Genomic DNA, 22,149 nt, shown 5'->3' with positions numbered 1-22,149 from the left:
TTTTCCCACCTGTGGAATCTTAGTTTTAGCCATAAAGTTGAGAAAATAACCCTGAAGAATTCAAATCTCTAAGTCTAGTGCTGATACCTGTCTTGCTTAGATGGGTTAAGGTGCTTGAAGAAGCTAGAAATCCTGGGGCAGAGAAATGATTTCCAAGTGTGGTGTTACATCTTAACATGTCTGCAGTGATCTCTAGAGACTTCATATAATTATTTAAAAAATATTTTTATTCAAACATATAATGTTATGTATTACTTTTAGGAAGCTAAAGAGTTGTGTTGCAATAACAACTTGACTGAAATAAAAGTGTGCTCACTTCAGAAAGGTTAGGGATGGACTGTAACATCAGCAGTACTTTAACCCCTAGATTAGTTTGTCACAAAGATGATGGGCCAACCCAGCCAGGCACAGGACTATATTCTGCTATTCAACAGAGTACTGCAAATCATATACCTACTTGGTATGGCTGATTTCTTGGAGTGGTAGCCAGAGCTACATACTCTTTTTTTCACAAAACTTCCTCAGAATGTAATAACCTATTATACCTCTGCATGTGGAATCAGGCAAGACTCAGTGGAGAGGGGAGGCTTTAAGCTGAACTTTGACAGCTAGACAGGTTTTGGCCATGTTGAGATGAAGGGAGGGAGGAAAGAGTGCTCCACGTGGAAGGAACATGAGTGAAATTGCTGGAAGGCCCCAGACATGTCTGGGAATAGAGAAGAGATATGATAGAAAGAGCCAAATACCAATGGGAGGGAATCATGGATCTTCTCGTTTGCTTTCTTTTTCTTATTTTCTAAGTTCAATTAGGCTGTGCTTAAAGAAATTCTACTTATAAGCTTGCAATTTCAGACACACAACTGTCCACCTTGAAATCATACCAGTTTTAAGTATAGGAAATGGCCTCATTGTGCAGGTAGGTAGGACTGATAGTATGTGTTCTGCAATTTGAATGATGGGCAAGTGATGTATCTGGACTGGTAACGTAGCAACTAATTATTGGCAACTAGAATTACTGATCCAGTTCAAGGCTATAATAGATTATTAGATTGAATTTTATGAACTTTCCAATAATAGGTTTTCACATATGAAAATAGCTATCACATATGGTTCAACCTCTAACATATACAGATAAGCATTTTTTAAAAGGGAATGAAAATATATATTTAAATATATGTTTAGAGTATTATACCTAAAAGGAATTTAATAACACTGGAATACAAGCAAAATAAGATGTTTAACACTACTGTTCTTATACACTGTGACTAATAATAGCAACGACTTCAACTGTACACATTAAAGTTGAATCACAACCTTCAATCAGTTACCTGTACATTTGGTATGATTATAAAGAAGTCATGCTTGAGAACTTTAAAAGATCTTTGGAACTCATACCTCATATTCAACCAAAATCCCCTGCTTTAAAAAAGTCACATTTTCTCTCATCTGCAGATATGGAAAATTGAGAGACCTTTTCAGATTCAAACCATATGAATTTTTTTTTTTTTTTTTTTAGTATCTTGATATATTAAGAAGTAATTAAATACCCTCCTAAGGCTGTTTTCAGAAAAACAGTAAATGAAGCTTCTTGGACAGGAGATCTTTTAAGTATATCTATTTTTTCTAAATTATGCCCACTTTTAAATATATCTATTGTTTTCTAAATTATGCCCATTCTTGCTTACCTCTAGTTTCAAAGTTCTTGAAATATGTGACCACAGATGTGGTGACATGTCTTGCTACCAAATGAATTTCATTTGGACCCAGTTCATGATCAGCAAAAGCAATGACTTCAACTTCCTGCAGAGTCTTTATCTTCAGGTAACTCTTATTTTCCCATTTTTGCATTAAAGAAAAATCTCCCCTGCTGGCTTCAGGTTTTTTGTTTTCTTCTTCAGGTATACAACTGATTCTTTTATCCCACATTCTAAGCAAACTTTTCTCCTCATTCTTTTGACCATATATTACAGACAAAGGGTTTTGCTTTGATATGAAAAATGGTTTCATTGTTTCTGTGCTTTCATTAATGTGTGGTTGACTTGGAAAGCCGTAGCTTGACAGCACAGTACTGACAATATTTTCTGCGGCTAAACAAATTTTGAGTGGAGAGACAGTTGTCTGAATTTGGTTTGGCTCAACAACTGGTTTGGAGATCTCATAATGAAACACTCTTGGATTTTCACCTTTTCTCATTTCTGTGAATGATATGACTTGCTGTAATGCTGTTTCTGTGGATTCATTTGCTTTCTTTAACAGTTTTTGTAAGACACTCCCTTCCGGGAGGGAGCTATTTCCTTTCATAGCTTGATCAAAATAGCCCAAGTCAGATTCCTTTGGGCTAAAGTCTTGTACTTTGTTTCTAGAGCATGATGGTATGTTTTCTGAATCAAGCCTTTCCATTGGCTCTGAGCTTCTAATTGTGTCTTCTACAGAGGCTCTGGAATATAAGGGTAAATTTGATGAAGACTTATACCTTTTTTTCTTATCTTCCTCTGAATAAAACCCTAAACCCAGTACACTGCTTTGTGGAGGATGATTCCCAAATCTTACTTCCTTTAACTTTGACATGGGCATTTTCGTATTAGTTGCTAATTCAACCTGATTAACAATGTAGGTATTTTCTACTCCTTGGAACAAACTTTCCTTTGGAAGGTTTTTGATCAGAGACTCATTGAAATGAGTACACTGGTCCATCAGTGTACCAACTATCTCACTTGCTGCAATATTTTCTTTCAATATGCTAATTGAAGATGGTTCTGCTTGGCTTATTTCTTTGTCCAGCTTGCTCTTAATTATACCAAGCATGTCGCTGACGATATTAATGGCATATGTAAGTAACTCTGAATGGAACGAATGAACCTGTAGAAGGGTATTCTGTACATTTTCCTTGGAAATAACAGTACTTGACTTGGATTCATCAGAAAACTTTTTTAGTGGTTGTAATTTTGGCAACATCTTTTTGCTTAATAGTCTCTGTTGGACAGGAAAAAGGTTTTCTACAGGCATTTTCGCTACTTCAGAAAACTCATATTTAGAGATATGTTTAAACTGTAAGTCTACAAATGACTCTAACAGGTTTAAAATCCTTTCTACAATTTCTCGAATAATTTGGTTGCTAGAGCCCAAAGGACTTTGGTCTTCGGTTTTAGTGTTATATATTGGTTCATTGCTGAGGATGTCCTTGGTTGGAAAACCATATTTACTTTTAGTAGTAATGTGTTCTTTCCTACTTGCTGGAGTTTCTTTACCACGTGGGGTGGGCATTTGGGATAAAAAGCACAGCTGTAATTTTTCAAATAGCATTTCAACAATTTCCTTTCCAAACATATTAATTTGTGCTTTGGTGTCTTCAGCTCTCATAGACGCTCCCTTAAAACAACTATGAAACCTGTTTTCACAGTCCTCAAGATGTGGCAAATTTAAAAGTGAAAGAGAATATTCTAATTCTTTTGCTTTTATTGAAATTTCAGTCAAACCATTTTCAGCTATCATCAAGAGCTTACATTTTTCATTTTCCATGTCATTTGATTCTGCTTGCCATTTGTCAAACATTTTTTTAAATATACCTTCTTTAGGAAAAATCTGTTCTAACTGTAAAGAAACATTTTCCAAGTAAAAACATGCTTGTGGTTTGGCAGGAGACTCTGCACCTATATTCCCCTGTGAAAGTTTGGGATCATCCAGATGACAGAATATGATAGGATTAGCCAAATTTTGGTTATTTGTAGCATATAATCCTTGCAAAACCGTACTAACTATTTTATTTGCTGCCATGATTTGATCGGATGGTAAAGCTTTATCACTTACCATTGCTCTAATTTGCATCACCTTTTCAAATTCTTTAACAGTTGTTTTCAGGATATTACTTATTATATCCTTGGCATACATTTTTAGTTCTGAAGTAGGCAACTTCACTTCCAGTAAGTTTTTGGCATCTCCCGTTGGTAGGATGTGTGGCAGCCCAATGGCAGTCTTGGACCAGGTGTCTTTTGGAGTCTTCTGTCTAGGACCTAATTTAGTCTTGCTTTTGGCCTTAGTACGACTAGGTCCTAGGTGTGGTTTTGCTCTAAATTTAGGCAAAGGAGTAACTTTTGATCTTGCTTTTAAACTTGTTTTAAAACCTGGCTTAGGGTTGCCCTTAGGGCTCAGTTTAGAACTGTGTAGCCTTAGAGGTTGCAACTCAACAGAACAACCTTTATGGGACAGGGTCTCTTCTAGATAAAGTGAGGCAAAATTTGTGATCTTATTGAGAACCATTTGGACTAAATCCTTGCCCACTTTTAATGGTGAATATTGTAAAAAAGTTTTTTCCAATAGAGAGACATTTTGACTGCCTGCATAAGGATAAACCTGTGGTAGCATATAGCTAGTGAGATTACTTCCTATTCCTGCTTGTGTAGTTTCTCTGATGCATGATGATTTCTTTGGTAAAATATTTTTGTCAGTTGCTTGTACTTTATTACTTTCATATAACGATGTCACAGCTACAGAGTACATTTTCCCCAAAACGCTTTCAATTATGTCACTTGCTACACTGTTAATATGGGATTGAAAGAAGTTTTTTTGTGTTATGTCTAATGTTTTAATTTTAGAGCTAGACATAAAGTGGGGGATTTCATTAAATGAAGGCAAATGGCCTATGATTTCCATTATTCTTTGATACACTTTACTTAAAACTTCTTTCACCGCACTGAATAATGCAGTTCTTTCTTTTTGTTTTGATTCTTCATTTTTCATAAATATTTCTTCTAGAACAATTCTCTGGCTTTCCCTTTCCAATGCCATTTGGTTTTGTTCTGATGGATACTTTGAAAACAGAGACAGTTTGGTGTGTGTTTCCTGAGCTCTTTGTCCCAGTGATATTTCATTTGATGCAGTTAGTTGTGAAAATAAGTTAGGATTGTCCTTTGAGTAAAAACTGATTTCCTTTACAGATCTTTTATTATATAAAATCTTTAAGATACTGTTGACAATTTCACTCACAGTGGTGATTTCTTGGAATGAAATGTTGTTTGGGTATGGATGCATCTTTTGGATTTTGAGGTCTAAGTCATTTTTAATCAGCTTCAAAATGGCACTGGCAATGATGTCAGCATATTCCTTAAGACTAGCTTGTGATAGATGAATTGTAGATCCAAGTTTTTCTCTGTAACTGGCAAAAGTGAAATCTGTGAGCTCTTCACTGAGAACAGTTTCATTTGATATTTTCAGGATATTCACATTTGATTCCACCTGGCTTGATTCACGAAAGATGCTGTCATCTCGTCTACAGTTTTCCAGTTCTGGGCTCAGAAATGACTTTTCTTTAGGCTGGAAAGCAAGAGTAATTAACAAATCCATTCTTTCTGTGGCAAATGATTCTAACCGATTGAAAATAGTTTTAGTAATGAAGTCAGCACTTTCCTCACATGGGTCAGGAACAGATTTCTTGGGGTCTTCTTTCTCTACTATAGTTATATGAGTATCATTAGCATAAGCTGATTTCAGATTTTTTGAAGATGGAAAATGCTCTGTTTTTCTTTCACTTTTTGACTCCATAAGAAGAGGCTGTTGACACTCTGCTTTTGGAAACATATCACAAAAGGTCAGAGGCAATCTTGTAGAAGTAGGATCCTTTGAATTTATGCTAAGTATGACAGCAGAACTGAGATTATGAAGAACAATATCTACTATATCATTGGATATCAAAATGACATCTGAGTTAGGAACTGAAAAATTTGGAAGAATCTTATTTGCATCCTCAATGAACATTTCAGAATTTGCTCTGGAATGTTTGCCAGCTATGCTACATTTCAAAGCAGGTGTGGCAAATGAGAGATTATTCTGATACAGTAGTTTTTCATAAATATCACGTAAGATACTTTCAATGGTATCTTGTATTTGAAACTGAAGTACTTTTTGATACTCAGTCTTAAACAGCTTTTCAATAATACCTTCTTGCTGATCTGAATTAATCTCTTTGTCAGAATTGTTTTTGTCACATTTTCCTTTAGATGATACAATATCTAACACTGTGTTAACAATTTGACTTGCAATACTTTCAGAAACCACAATGTTATGAGTTAAGAAAGAATTTTCCCTTTCTTTATCTAATTCATGTTTGATTCCTTGTAAAATTTTTCTGGCCACTTCTGTTGCATATGTATTTAATTTATTCAACGAGACTTGACATAATGAGTTGGTCTTTTCTGACATAATATGATCCACTGAGCAACAGGAAAATTGATCATCAGAATACAAATCTTTGGCTGATAATGCTTTGCTTAATGTACTCTTATCCTGCTGAATAGGTAAAGCCATTGGAACTGTGAAGTTGATCTGGGGACAAAAGAGAGATTGTACTTTGGAAGTAGCAAAAGTTTCTAAACTTGTTAATATTGTCTGTACAATATCTTCAACTGTGTTTACTTTAGCCTGTTTGTCAACACTGAATCTGGACTGAAGAGTATATGGATTCTTGTTCGGCACAGTGATGGGGGGCTTTTCTCCTCCACTGGTGTGTTCATGAAAAGAAACATTTGTTGAAAAGGTGATGGTTTTATACCTGTTTTCACTTGCATTTCTCCCTGTCATAGCAGCTGAATAAAGTTTATCAAACACAGTTCTAACAACATCATCTGCCACTATGGTTACATCTGCTTCAGACACCATCATTTTATCTATAAATTGAACAGATGTTTGAGCAATTGTCTCTTCAACATTGTGAGGGATGCCACTTAAATAGGAGTGGGAGAGAGAAAGCACATTTAATTGACTGACCAAAGCACTTTGAAAAATTTCATTCAAAATATTTCTTATAATGGGAACAATTGGAGATTTCTGTGGTCCTTTGAGTTTCACTTCAATTTTGTTTAAGGTTCTTTCTAGAACACATTGTTGAAGAGAATCTGATTTAGTTTCTTCTCTAAGTGATCTTCTCTCTCCAATGAATTCTTTCTCTGTATTTGCAGTATCTTCTAGAAATGAATCTGATTCAGCTCCACCAGGAAGAAAATTTCCATAGGTTGGCCTGTATCTATAAGTTTGAATGCCTCTCTCTTCAGATTCAGTTTCATTAAGCATATCTGAGGATACTGCATCTAAAATTAAACTGACTATATTCTCAAGCATTTGTTTGTCAGGTGGTGGTGTTTCCATACTTGCCTTCAAATCTAATGAGTTCATATTTAATTCTGTTTGAATAGCTTTCAAAATAGCACTTGATATCTTCTTTGCATGCATGTATAAAGCAGACTGCAATAGTTCTTCATGTGTGTCCGTGAAAACACTGGGACTTTCACATTCCAAGTCCATCTTACTGCTTTTTTTATTTCCATCATTGATAGAAGCCTTCAGAGTTTCTAAATTTCCATTGGCAAACCCTTCTAGTTTAGCGAAAACCATATTAAGAATATCTGAAGCCACAGCTTTCAGTTTATTAGAATGAATTTCTTTTGTGCTCCCTGTTTTGGAAGACTTAGGAGCAATAGATTTTTCCTTGCTTTTAGTCATATCTTTATTACCCTTCTGAACCATCCTGGAAACTATGCTGGAGATTATGTCAGTGCACTTGGCCATTTCCTCAATAATTGAAGTAAAAGATAGGCTGTCAATATCAAGAGACTCTGAGACAGCTTTAAATCCTGAACTTACAGAACTACTATCCATGTTAACACTACATAATTTTGCAAGGATATATTCCAAAATTGTTGTGGAAATGAGCTGAATATTAGACTGCATTTCAGTGGCTGTTTGCTGATTCTCATTTGTCTTCTCTCTGCTTAGGTTACTACAAGACGGCTGACAGTGAGGGTGGGCTCCTATGAGCTTGCATAACATTTCATAGAGTGTTTCCCCAATATTATCTAACACTTGCAATCTGGAATTCTCTTTGAGATCTTTTTCACTAATGACACTATGGAGAGCACATGGAGTAGCTAAAAATTTGTAAAAAGTTTTTTTATCCTGTCTACTTGGCAAAATGTTCCCTTTATCAACATTATCAGATCTGCATGATGTCATAGGCTTTGGATTATCTGACAGGAGTGAAATATTGCTTTGATCTGAATGTCCACTTGATAATATTTCACAAATGCAAGTTAATAATGGAGATGCCATAATGTCATCACTGAGATTTGAGACAAGAGATTCTAATTTATCAGTGTCAGTAAAAAATCCTTTACCTGTAAGGGATTTGGTATGGTCTGTTTCCCTAAGATTTAGGGTTTTCTTATTGAGTTCCAGTTCATTCTGGATAGCATGCAAAACAATGTTTACCACTTTAGTTGTATAAGTACTAAGTTGAGATTGTAATGAAGATTGCTCTGCAAGTAAAGGTTTGAAGCCCAGTTGCAATTTTGGACAAACAAATAACTTCAGCCTTTTAAAAACTGCATTAATGATCTTATCAGTAATGTCATCTATAGGCTTATGTTCACTTTCTTCAGATTTTAACAGGGAAGGCTTTGCAGGATCTACATCGAGTGAAGATAAATATTTCATTTTCTTTTCACTCTCGAACCATATTTTTAATGGCTTTTGATTTGGTGCTTCTTTGACCATGTGGAGAGTGTCAGGACTCTCTAGAGAAGTTTGATGAACTGATGATGAAATGGAACTTTTGGTGGTATTGGGAATGCAGCTTGCCTCATGAAGTATATTTAATACAGCATCTGTTATTTCTTGAGCTACTGCACTAATTTCTGACACAGAAAACATCTGGTCCATCCATTCTTGATGTGACAGTCCTTGAGGTTTTTCTGAAACAAGAACTGAAGCTTCTTTGCCAGTTTTACGGTCTAAGCGACCAGGAGGAATAGAAGATACGTCCTTGAGCATTTCCGTTAAAATACTTTTAACTATGTTTTCTGAAGCCTTGTGTATTTGATGCTTTTGATCTTGGCTGAAAAACAAAATGTCTTTATTTAAACAGGGATTTTCCTTTAAAATTTTATTCTTAAAAAATGGTAGCTCAGTCTTTAACCTCCGATCATGAAATGCAATTTTGCTTCTTGGAGAAGCAGGCTTTGTAGGTTGTTTGCTATTTCTTTTGTATTCAAGACAAGTGTTTCCTTTTGTAAACCAATGCTCAGGAATCTGTTCTTGTGATTTTGCTTTTTCATCTTTAAAAGATGAATCAAGCATATTTCCCACAATTTTGTCTATTTCTTCATTATCATCTTCAGAATAAAGGACCATGCCAGGAACATTAATAGGTGGAAATGGTCTTCCAGACCCAGGACCATTAGATAATCTAGTGCCAGTGAGTCTGTACTTTAATTCAGTGTCAGAAGGACTTCTCAGTCTAGAGTGTCTACATTTTTGATTATCTGCTTTTACTGGTTCCTGATGTAACTGAGTAAAGATATCATCGAGCAGCTTAAGGAGTACTACTGTTTCATCAGATGCAATAAGTCTCTCATTAGTAAGTTCGGTTTGTACATGTCCTAGTATAGTGCTGATTGCTTCCTCTATATAGCCAACCAAAGAGGACTGGGAAAAAATATTTGACATTAAATTTTGTATTTCTTCTTTAACAATTAAATTAGCTGCATCAAGTTCAGGACTACATTTCTTTTTGTTGGCTTTTATAAGGCGCATATATGTTGGGTCTGCCATATGTTGCTGATAGGAAAGTTTAGCTGCATCTTCAAGATGAGGAAGTTCATATTGCTTGCAAGATGCAAGAGTCATCAGCTTTTCTAAAATGGCATGCACCATATCCTCTGCAATATCACACATGGGTTCCACGGTATGAGGCAGTGAATCTATTAAAGGTTTTCCATATGATGGAGTGAGAGATTCTCCACTGGGTGTTAAGCTTGGTTTAATGTTGACTGACAAATCTTCTTGTGAAAATATCTGGATACATTTTTTCTCAACTGCAGACTGTAGCTTCTCAAGCATATTTTCCACGATCTCTGAAGCTACTGAGCAGATATCAGCATTAGAAACCAAGTCTCCTTTTTCAGGCTCACTTTGGTCAACAAAAACTTCAGCAGTAACAGAAGAAATAGAAGGAATGGCCTGTGTTAAATCAGACATTATTTCTTGAAAAATGCTTTCCAAAATCAATTCAGTTTCCCCTTTTAAGCGACACTTAAAGTTAACAAAAACATTCTTTAAGCTCTTCATTTCATTCATGGCTTTTGTTTTTTGATCAGAAAACAATGGACTCTCTAAGCCGTCTGTTTCAGTGGTAGCATCCTTTGATTTTTTTGTGCTTGTTTCAAATGATGCTAGAAGGTGACTATCAGATTTACAACTTCTGAGCTTAGGGTATGTATATATCATGCTTGTTTTATTATATTTGAGTTCAGATGTTATAGATTGTCCTTTAATGTGATATGTTTTTCCCACAACTGTTCTTTCCACATGGGCAGATGGTGGTTTTAAAGGTGTGGCTGGTCGCCTTACTGATAAGTCAACTGCAAATGCACAGGGCTCTCCCTGAAATGTTTTAGTTGTTGCAGATGTGTAGCTTCCATATGTAAACTCTTCACTGCATGTGCTACAAAAACTTGAACTATCTGAAGAGAGGATGGAGTCATCAGACACTGGGTATGCATTATTTTTCAACCTTTCTTCATACTTTGTGATGGCTGGGTATAATATACTGGTCACTGTAGCCACAACCCAGGTCATTATATTCTGAATTATGCTATTCAGTTCCCCAGAAGTTACCTGGAAAAGAGGCAAGCAGGAATGAAAAGAAAATCATGTTAACAACTTACTCTATTCTGGGACAGAGGATAACATTTAATTTTTTATGTCAAACAATGCATAGCTTGATACCATCATCATTATAAAAAGAACACAGTGAAAGAAAATCTATTTAGAATTTCAAATTAATTTCAAGTTGGTTTATTCTGTGCTACAGTAAAATACTTTTTGTATAAGTTTCCATTTGACTCCCATTCCCTCAGAAGTTTTTTCTCCCCCCCAACATTTATTGCTAGGATAAATGAATTTCTGGTTTAAAAAAAAAAAAAAATCACTAACTTGCTATCCAGGCACATTACAGGCAAGTATTTTGGCAAGAAGAAACATGGTGTCTACAACCCAGCAAAATTACTTTAAAATGAACCAGATTATTTCTAACAAAGCATTTCTCGAACAGATGCAGTCAAAACATTTGGGTGCCTTCAGAGGGATCTGTCTAGCTAAGATGTAAGGATGGAAAAGAAGCCATCTCTCCTCCCCTTCCCTGCTGCAGGGGTGAGCCTGTGAATGTGTATATATGGAAATGACTACAGCTAATTGCTAAGAATCATTTGATAGGTAACAAAAATGCTCATGCTTTACAGAGATTGAATGGCTTTGTATCCAACAAAAAAGTATCAGTGGAAACTGTCTTAAGAAGGCTGAGAAAAGATGATGCACTGAGGGAACAAATGAATTTAGACTGAAAACAAGGGCAATCTAGAACTGAGTCTCAAAGAGTCAGGAGGGCTGAGCAAGAATAGGTGTTGGAGAATCCCTCATTTTGAGCTGGAAATAAGAATTCAGGGACCAGATTTGTATGAGTTTCCTTAGTGGTCAGTGGTGCTGTCCTACATTTAAACTGGACCAACAGTAGAAACAAAATCTATCTATCTGTTTCTATATACCTCAAATTATGTACTGAAAAAAAATATTTTTTGATTAATTAATTAATTTATTTTTGGCTGCATTGGGTCTTCATTGCTGTGTGCAGGCTTTCTCTAGCTGCAGCAAGCGGGGGCTACTCTTCACTGGGGTGCGCAGGCTTCTCACTGCGGTGGCTTCTCTTGTTGTGGAGCGTGGGCTCTAGGTGCACAGGCTTCAGTAGTTGTGGTGTGTGGGCTCAGTAGTTGTGGTGCGTGGGCTCAGTAGTTGTGGCTCACAGGCTCTAGAGCGCAGGCTTAGTAGTTTAGTTGCTCCATGGCATGGGGGATCTTCCCGGGCCAGGGCTCAAACCCGCGTCCCCTGCATTGGCAGGCAGATTCTCAACCACTGCGCCACCAGGGAAGCCCCTGAAAATATATTTTGGACTCGCAAAACATCCTCTTGCCTATAATAAACTAATAGTATGTTTTAAATTGTTATTACTCTTAAAACATAAAAAGCAATAAACACAAGTAATTGGCAGCAAAGCCTGGAAGGCTGGCATGTAGACAGGAGGATAAACAGTAGGATTCCTGTAATGGGGCTGTTCACACCCAAAATATTGCCTTAAGTTAGTTAGAATTATTCCCATTTCAGGCCAACATTGAAAGATAAGTTAACACCTATGTAGCATACTCTCTCCTGACACATTAAAGACTGTTTAGGGGCACCCCAAGGAAAGCCATTTTATTCTGCTCTAATCCCTGAATCTCCTAATACATTTTTGCATTTATTATACAGACAATGGCTAGTGGTCTGAAAACAATATTTTGGGTGATAGCATATGTCATATAATACTTACATAATCACATCCAAAATCAAATATTTTAAGAACAAAGCAACTGTTCTAATCTACTATGACATATAAACTAAGACATTTAATATATATTATTTTTTTTAGTACCAGAGATAATAAACAGTAGACCTACATTATTACTCTTAGGCTAGGTATGAGAAGAAGTTTCCAACCTTGATATATGAAAGATATTCCTAAAATTTTCTATGTAGTAAAATATGATAAATAGAACATAGTTTGCAGTTGCTTTCCATTATAATATTAAACTGAGAAATATTCTCTTGAATCAAAAGTTTTCATTTTGCTACATGTTCTATGAATTGAGTTCATGTGAAAAAGTATGTCAGAATATATGTTGTTTTCAAACCTCTCTCTCTTTCCTAACTGGTCTGACTGGATCCAGAATTAGGCCTTATAAAAATACCCTCTTATCCAAGTCTCAGCTCATAGGTGACCAGGTCCTTTTTATGTGACTGGGGTGCTTCCCACAAAACTGGCTAGAGACAAACGCAAGTTTGTCAGCCAAGTCTGTGAAGTGATTTTGTTAATGGCTTCCCATGACAGACTGGGTTTATGATTATTTGATGGCTAGGTCCCTTAATGACCCTTCCCTGACTTCCTGCTCATCCCCATGAGACATCTTCCTGAAGAGCCAAAATTATATTTTGATGAGAACTTTAGACTACTGTAAAATCTAAGAATTAACTTAAAGTAAACTTATTAAAGGAGAAAAAAAGGGCAAAGAGGGACACTAATATCAATAAATGATTACTCATTGTTTGATTCATAGTTTTTTTCCTATTATGACACATACAAGAGTATCATTAATATGCTGCTTTATCAATGAGTTTTATGATACATACTTTTTCTTGCAAGCAGTTTTGTAGGCGATTCTGTTGTCTGTAAAGTCAAGAAAGGTTGATGATTTAGTTATTACTTAGGGTCAAGAATTTATGTAGCTTTTTCCAAAACTTCTAATCAGTGAATCAGTTTCTTCTCTTTGTATCTAAGAGATTTTTAAAAGAAATTCAAAAGAATAAACTTTTTTATTGTCCACCCCCACCACCTATTTCTCTTCCTTCTTTGATTTTGGCCCACATGATTTATTACTCAGAGGAGTAGAATTGTGGCTGCTCCATAAAAAATATGTCTATTTGAAAATTCCAATTCTGACCCATGTTAACCATTCCTGCTTTGAGGTTCTCTGGGGAAGGACACAGACTTGGAGGGAGACAGTGAGATAGTCCTTTCTGTTTGCTAAAAGGCAGCATGAGGTGGCAAGACAATCTGACCAGAGCTTCCGGATAATCCTTAACTTACTTACCCTTTCAAATCCCACAGTCCTACCCACACTCTCATCAAACAGTAGTAAGGAATTAAGGTGACTATTTAATAACTATGGGTTAAAATCATAAATTTCTAGCCATATTAAATACCAATTTAGATGTAGCCCTTTTCTATGTATGACAATATTCTATCATGTGTTCTAATTAGATTTTTTATCATGATACTAATGAAATAAACAACATAGTTTTCTGAATTGTAAAAATTAAAGAACTCAATGAAAAATACAGAATAACACACAGTTAATAAAACAAGATCTGAGACTTTAGTTCTGATTTATTTTTGTATATTTCAGATATTTATTTTCATAAATTTCAATATAGGCCCTTTGCTTATCTTCTTCCTGCTTTCTTAAGAGAAAATTGATATACCTTTTTTACTTTTTCTAGGCCTGTACTTTACTTTACATTATAAAATTAGACACTGAGTTTGTGTTGTGCAGTGATGAGAGCTGGGATCCTGCTCCAATAGCAGTGAGCATCACTAACCTGTGAAGAAGACCACACGCAGAGGAAACAAACTTGGACTGAAATCAGTGATAGCTTACTCATCAACTATGTTCTCCCAAGATCTCAGAAGAACATGTATACAGTTAAATGGGTTCCTTCAGAAGGGTGGCAAGATGGCCGAGTAGAAGGATTTGAGCTCACCTTCTCTCATGAAAACACCAAAAACACAACTAATGGCTGAACAACCATCGACAGAAAAGACTGGAACCTATCAAAAAAGATATTCTAGATCCAAAGACAAAGAAGAAGCCACAAAAAGATGGTAGAAGGGGTGCTTTCATAATATAATCAAATCCCATACCCACCAGGTTGGCAACCCACAAACTGGAAACTAATTATATCACAGAGGTTCTCCCACAGGACTGAGAGTTCTGAGTCACACATCAGGTTCCCCAGCCTGGGGGTTTGGCATCAGGAGGAGGAGCCCCCAGAGCATTTGGTTTGAAGGCCAGTGGGGCTTGAGTGCAGGAGCTCCATAGGACTGGGGGAAACAGAGACTCCACTCTTGGAGGGTGCACACAAGGTTTCATGTGCACAGGGACCCAGGGCAAAGCAGTGACTCTGTAGGAACCTGGGCCAGACCTACCTGTGGGTCTTGGAGTGTCTCCTGGGGGTCAGCTGTGGCCCACTTCGGGGGCAAGAACACTGGTGGCAGAGGCCCCTGGGAAAATTCCTCAGCATGAGCTCTCCCAAAGGTCACCATTTTGGCACGGAGACCTGGCCCCACCTATTAGCCTGCAGGTTCAAGTGCTGGGATGCCTCAGGCCAGAAAACCAACAGGATGGGAACACAGCCCCACCCATCAACAGACAGGCTGGCTAAAGTCCTCCTGAGCCCCTTGACACAGGCCTGTCCACCAGAGGGACATGACCCAGTTCCACTCAAAGTGGGCAGGTACCAGTCCCTCCCGCCAAGAAGCCTGCAGGAGTCCCTGAACTGACCTCACCCACCAGGGGGCAGACACCAGAAGCAAGAACTACAATCCTGCAGCATGCAGAATGGAGACTACAAACACAGAAAGGCCAGAAGGGAGTGGTATGATATATGTAAAGTGAAGAAAGGGAAAAATGTACAACCAAGGATACTCAAACCAGCAAGACTTTCATTCAGATTTGACAGAGAAATCAAAAGCTTTACAGACAAGCAAAAGTTAAGAGAATTCAGCACCACCAAACCAGCTTTATGACAAATGCTAAAGGAGCTTCTCTAGGAGGAAAAGAAAAGGCCACAACTAAAAACAAGAAAAGTACAAATGGAAAAGCTCACCAGTAAAGGCAAACATACAATAAAGGTAGGAAATCATCCACACACAAATATGATATCAAAACCATCAATCATGAGAAGAGGAGAGTATAAATGCATGATATATTGGAAATGCATTTGAAATTGAGACCAGCAACTTAAAACAACCTTGCATATATATAGACTTCTTTATCAAAACCTCATGGTAACTGTATCTACAATAGATACACAAAAAAGAAAAAGGAATCCAACACTAAAGATAGTCAGTCATCAAATCACAAGAGAAGAGGAAGGGAAGAAAAAAAACCTACATAAACAAACCCCCCAAAATTAAGAAAATAGCAAGTAGAGGCAAGACAGGACTCATGCCCCTGAGAGGCTGGGGTATGGGGGCAGTTCCCATGCTCAGAGGGGCCCACACATGGAGAGGGGATCAGCAGGGATGGGGAGAGACTTTTGGGGGATCAGAAGGGAACACGGCCAGCGTCTTCCCCATTGGCTCAGGGCCCTGGGGTCCCAAGCCTAAACCTTCGCCCCCTGGCTGCGCTGAGCCTAGGCCCTGTCCCCCAATCCCCCAAGGCCTTTTCCAGCATGCCAGTCCTGAGCCTATGCCCTGTCCCCCCTCGCCTAATCCATGACCCCCCACCGAGGTCTTTTCTGGCCCTTTTTTATTTTTGGTTGCTGTTGTGGTTTGGTTTTGCCTTGTTGTTGTTTCATTTATATTTGTATTTTTTTCTAATGTATTTTTTAATTCTAATTTTATTTTTTATTTGTTGTTGTTCTTTTTGTTTGTTGCCATTTTTTTTTTTTTTTTTTGGCTGTGCCATTCAGCTTGCAGGATCTTGGTTTCCCAGGCCAGGGGTCAGACCTTAGCTCCTGTGGTGGGAGCACTGAGTCCAAACCACTGGACTAACAGAGAACCTCAGACCCCAAGGAATATTAATTGCTGTGAGCTCTCCGGGAGGTCCTCATCTTGGCACCAAGACCCAGCTCTACTCAACTGCCTGCAAACTCCAGTGCTGGATGCCTCAGGCCAAACAACCAGTAAGAGAAGAACATAGCCCCACCCATCAAAAAAAATGAGATGACAAAAAAATATGTTACTGATGAAGGAGCAAGGTAAAAAACTACAAGACCAAATAAAATGAAGAGGAAATAGGCAAGCTACCTGAAAAATATTTCAGAGTAATGACAGTGAAGATGATCCAAAATCTCAGAAATAGAATGGAGGTACGGATCGAGAAAATACAAGAAATGTTTAACAAGGATGTAGAAGAACTAAAGAACAAACAAACAGTGATGAACAACATAATAACTGAAGTGAAAAATACACTAGAAGGAATCAATAGGAGAATAACTGAAGCAGAAGAACAAATAAGTGAGCTAGAAGACAGAATGGCGGAAATCACTGCTGAGGAGCAGAATAAAGAAAAAAGAATGAGAAGAAATGAGGACAGTCTAGAAACCTCTAGGACAACATTAAATGCACCAACATTTGAATTATAGGGGTTCCAGAAGAAGAAGAGAAAGAGAAAGGGTCTGAGAAAATATTTGAAGAGATTATAGTCGAAAACTTCCCTAACATGGGAAATAGGCACCCAAGTCCAGGAAGCACAGAGAGTTCCATACAGAATAAACACAAGGAGATACACACCAAGACACATATTAATCAAACTAACAAAAATTAAATTCAAAGAAAAAACATTAAAAGCAGCAAGGGAAAAGCAACAAATAACCTACAAGGGTATCCCCATAAAGTTATCAGCTGATTTCCTGTGGGGAGTGGCAGGAAATACTTAAAGTGATGAAAGGGAAAAACTTACAACCAAGATTACTCTACCCAACAAGGATCTCATTCAGATTTGACAGAGAAATCAAAAACTTTACAGACAAGCAAAAGACAAGAAAATTCAGCACCACCAAACCAGCTTTACAACAAATGCTAAAGGAACTTCTCTAGGCGGGAAACACAAGAGAAGAAAAAGACCTACAGAAACAAACCCAGAACAATTAAGAAAATGGTAATAGGAACATACGTATTGATAATTACCTTGAATGTAGTGGAATAAACGCTCCAACCAAAAGACATAGCCTGGCTGAAAGGATAAAAAAACAAGACCCATATCTATGCTGTCTACAAGAGACCCACTTCAGACCTAGGGACACATACAGACTGAAAGTGAGGAGATGGAAAAAGACATTCCATGCAATTGGAAATCAAAGAAAGCTGGAGGAGCAATACTCATATCAGAAAAAATAGACTTTAAAATAAAGACTGTTACAAGAGATAAGGAAGGACACTACATAATGATCAAGGGTTCAATCCAAGAAGAAGATGTAACAATCAAATATTTATGCACCCAACATAGGAGCACCTCAATACACAAGGCAAATGCTAAGAGCTGTAATAGGGGAAATTGACAGTAACACAATAATAGTGGGGGACTTTGGTTTCCCACTGAAACCAATGGGCAGATCAGCCAGACAGAAATAAGGAAACACAAGCTTTAAATGATACAACAGACCGGATAGACTTGATATTTATAGGACATTCCACCCAAAAGGGACAGAATACACTTTCTTCTCAAGTGCACATGGAACATTCTCCAGGACAGATCACATCTTGGGTCACAAATGAAGCTTCAGAAAATTTAAGAAAATTGAAATTGTATCAAGTGTCTTTTCTGAACACAATACTATGAGATTAGAAATCAATTACAGGAAAAAAACTGTAAAAAACACAAACACATGGAGGCTAAATAATACACTACTAAACAACCAAGAGATCACTGAAGAAATCAAAGAGGAAATAAAAAATACATAGAAACAAATGACAATGAAAACACAACAACCCAAAACCTATGGGATGCAGCAAAAGCAGTTCTAAGAAGGAAGTTTACAGCAATTCAATCTCACCTTGAGAAACAAGAACAATCTCAAATAAGCAATCTAACCTTACACCTAAAGCAACTAGAGAATGAAGAACAAAGACAACTGAAAGTCAGTAAAAGGAAAGAAATCATAAAAATCAGAGCAGACATAAATGAAATAGAAATTAAGATAACAATAGCAAACATCAATAAAACTAGAAGTTGGTTCTTTGAGAAGATAAACAAAATTGATAAACCTATAGCCAGACTCATCAAGAAAAAAAGGGAGGACTCAAATCAATAAAATTAGGAATGAAAAAGGAGAAATTACAACTTCCACTGCAGAAATACAAAGGATCATAAGAGACTGCTACAGGCAACTATATGCCAATAAAATGGACAACCTGGAAGAAATGGACAAATTCTTGGAAAGGTACAACTTTCCAAGACTGAACCAGGAAGAATTAGAAAATATAAACAGACCAATCACAAGTAATGAAATTGAAACTGTGATTAAAAATCTTCCAACAAACAAAATCCAGGACCAGATGGCTTCACAGGCCAATTCTATCAAACATTTAGAGTAGAGCTAACACCAATCCTTCTCAAACTCTTCCAAAAAATTGCAGAGGGAGGAACACTCCCAAACTCATTCTGTGAGGCCACTGTCACCCAAAACCAGACAAAGATATCACAAAAAAAATTACAGACCAATATTACTGATGAACATAGAATGCAAAAATCCTCAACAGAGTACTAGCAAACAGAATCCAACAGCACATTAAAAGGATCCTACACCATGATCAAGTTGGATTTATCCCAGGGATGGAAGGATTCTTTAATATATGCAAATCAATCAATGTGATACACCATGTTAACAAATTGAAGAATAAAAACCATATGATCATCTCAATAGATGCAGAAAAAGGTTTTGACAAAATTCAACACCAATTTATGATAAAAACTCCCCATAAAGTGGGCATAGAGGGAAACTACCTCAACATAATAAAGGTCATATATGACAAACCCACAGAAAACATCATTCCCAATGGTGAAAAACTGAAGGCATTTCCTCTAAGATCAGGAACAAGACAAGGATGTCCACTCTCGCCACTATTATTCAACATAGTTTTGGAAGTCCTACCTGTGCCACTCAGAGAAGAAAAAGAAATAATAGGAATTCAAATTGGAAAAGACAAAGTAAAAGTGTCACTCTTTGCAGGTGACATACTATATGTAGAGAATCCTAAAGATGCTACCAGAAAAGATGCTACTACTAGAGCTAATCAATGAATTTGGTAAAGTTGCACAATACAAAATTAATGCACAGAAATCTCTTGCACCTCCTGTACACTAACAATGAAAGATCAGCAAGAGAAATTAAGGAAACAATCCCATTTACCATTGCAACAAAAAGAATACCTAGGAATAAACCTAATTAAGGAGGCAAAAAACCTGTACTCAGAAAACTATAAAACACTGATGAAAGGAATCAAAGATGACACAAACAGATGGAGAGATATACCATGTTCCTGGATTGGAAGAATCAATATTGTGAAAATGACTATCATACCCAGGGCAATCTACAGAGTCAATGCAAGACCAATGCCAGTGGCATCTTTCACCGAGCTAGAACAAAAACGTTTACAATTTGTATGGAAACACAAAAGACCCCTAATAGGCAAAGCAACCTTGAGAAGGAAAAGCGGAGCTGGAGGAATCAGGATGCCTGATTTCAGACTATACTACAAAGTACAGTAATCAAGACAGTATGGTACAGGCACAAAAACAGAAATATAGATCAGTGGAACAGGATAGAAAGCCCAGAGATAAACCCACGCACCTATGGTCACCTAATCTATGACAAAGGAGGCAGGAACATACAATGGAAGAAAGACAGTATCTTCAATAAGTGATGCTGGGAAAACTGGACACCTACATGTAAAAGAATCAAATTCAAACTCTACCTAACACCATACACAAAAATAAACTGAAAATGGATTAAAGAACTAAATGTAAGGCCGGACACTATAAAACTCTTAGAAGAAAACATAGGAAAAACACTCTGACATAAATCAGAGCAAGATTTTTTTTGACCTGCCTCCTAGAGTAATGGAAATAACAACAAAAATAAACAAATGGGACCAATTAATCCTAAAAGCTTTTTCACAGCAAAGGAAACCATAAACAAGACAAAAAGACAACCCTCAGAATGGGAGAAAATATTTGCAAATGATACAACTAACAAAGGATTAATCTCCAAAATATACAAACAGCTCAAGCAGCTCAATATCAAAAAAACCAAACAACCAAATCCAAAAATAGGCAGAAGATCTAAATAGACATTTCTCCAAAGAAGACATACAGATGGCCTGGAGGCACATGGAAAGCTTCTCAACATCACAATTATTAGAGAAATGCAAATCAAAACTATAATGAGGTATTACCTCACACCGGCCAGAATGGACATCATCAAAAAATCTACAAACAACAAATGCTGGAGAGGGTGTGAAGAAAAGGGAACCCTCTTGCACTGTTGGTGGGAATGTAAACTGATACAGCCACTATGGAGAACAGTATAGAGGTTCCTTAAAAAACTAAAAATAGAACTACCATATGACCCAGCAATCCCACTACTGGGCATAAACCCTGAGAAAACCATAATTCAAAATGAGACATGTACCCCAGTGTTCATAGCAGCATGATTTACAATAACCAGGACATGGAAACAACCTAAATGTCTATTGACAGATGAATGGATAAAGAAAATGTAGTACATATATACAATGGAATATTACTCAACCATAGAAAGGAACGAAATTGGGTCATTTGTAGAGATGTGGATGGACCTAGAGTGTGTCATACAGAGTGAAGTCAGAAAGAGAAAAACAAATATTGTATATTAATGCATTATGTGGAATTGAGAAAAATGATACAGATGAAACCTATTTGTAGGGCAGGGATAGAGATGAAGACATAGAGAAAGCAGGTATGGACACGGGGAAGGGGAGGGTGAGCTGAATTGGGAGATTAGGCTTGACATAAATATACTACCATGTGTAAAATAGATAGCTAGTGGGAACCTGCTGTAGAGCACAGGGAGCTCAGCTCAGTGCTCTGTGATGACCTAGATAGGTGGGAGGGGTGGTGGGTGGGAGGGAGGTCCAAGAGGGAGTGGATATATGTATACATATAGCTGATTCACTTCATTGTACAGCAGGAACTAGCACACTGTCAAGCAATTATGCTCCAATTAAAAAAAAGATTAAATAAATAAATAAATAAATAACATAGGGGTAGTAGAAAGCATGTAGAAGGTACTCAATTAAGATCCACTGACCAATGAAGGCTTATTAATGAACAGACTCCAGTAGAACTTTTCTGAAAGAAAACAATGAGTAAATTAGTATCACCCACATTCAGTGCCCTCTGTGTCTTCAGGTCAACAAGCCAAGCCCTGGGGACACAAATATGAACAAGATGTAGTCCCTGATCTTAAGGAGTGTACAGACTTGTGGGGACACAGATGTGTAGACAACTGTAATATTTACAAAACACATGGACACGTCTTATCTCATTTACATCATGAGAACCCAAGGTAGCTGGTATAACATGTGACTTTATACTCAATGTTTATTAGAGAAACTGAGGTTAAGTGACTTGTTCAAGATCACTCCAGTAGTACGTGGAGTTGTAACAAGAACCCAGTTCTGCTGACTCCAAACCAAGGGCTCTTTCTGCTGCACGCTAATGTTCTAGCATAACATGCTTATTTCCCAGTGCC

General features: G+C 37.1%; 1 protein-coding gene across 1 annotated transcript in view; it reads right to left on the bottom strand.

Moving 5' to 3' along the window:
• Positions 1 to 22,149, bottom strand: part of FSIP2 (fibrous sheath interacting protein 2) — a 121,612-nt gene that overhangs the window by 30,059 nt on the left and 69,404 nt on the right. The window contains exons 15-17 of the mRNA XM_061203006.1: positions 13,264 to 13,300; positions 4,205 to 10,662; positions 1,686 to 4,156 (exon numbers count right to left, since the gene is read on the bottom strand). Of these exons, the coding sequence (XP_061058989.1) occupies positions 1,686 to 4,156; positions 4,205 to 10,662; positions 13,264 to 13,300 (8,966 nt within the window). The remainder of the gene's footprint in view (positions 1 to 1,685; positions 4,157 to 4,204; positions 10,663 to 13,263; positions 13,301 to 22,149) is intronic.

This window comes from Eubalaena glacialis, chromosome 1 (genome assembly GCF_028564815.1).
Source record: "Eubalaena glacialis isolate mEubGla1 chromosome 1, mEubGla1.1.hap2.+ XY, whole genome shotgun sequence".
Taxonomy (NCBI): Eukaryota; Metazoa; Chordata; class Mammalia; order Artiodactyla; family Balaenidae; genus Eubalaena; species Eubalaena glacialis.
Note: the sequence above shows the minus strand (reverse complement) of the source record. Positions and strands in the feature narration are given on the sequence as shown.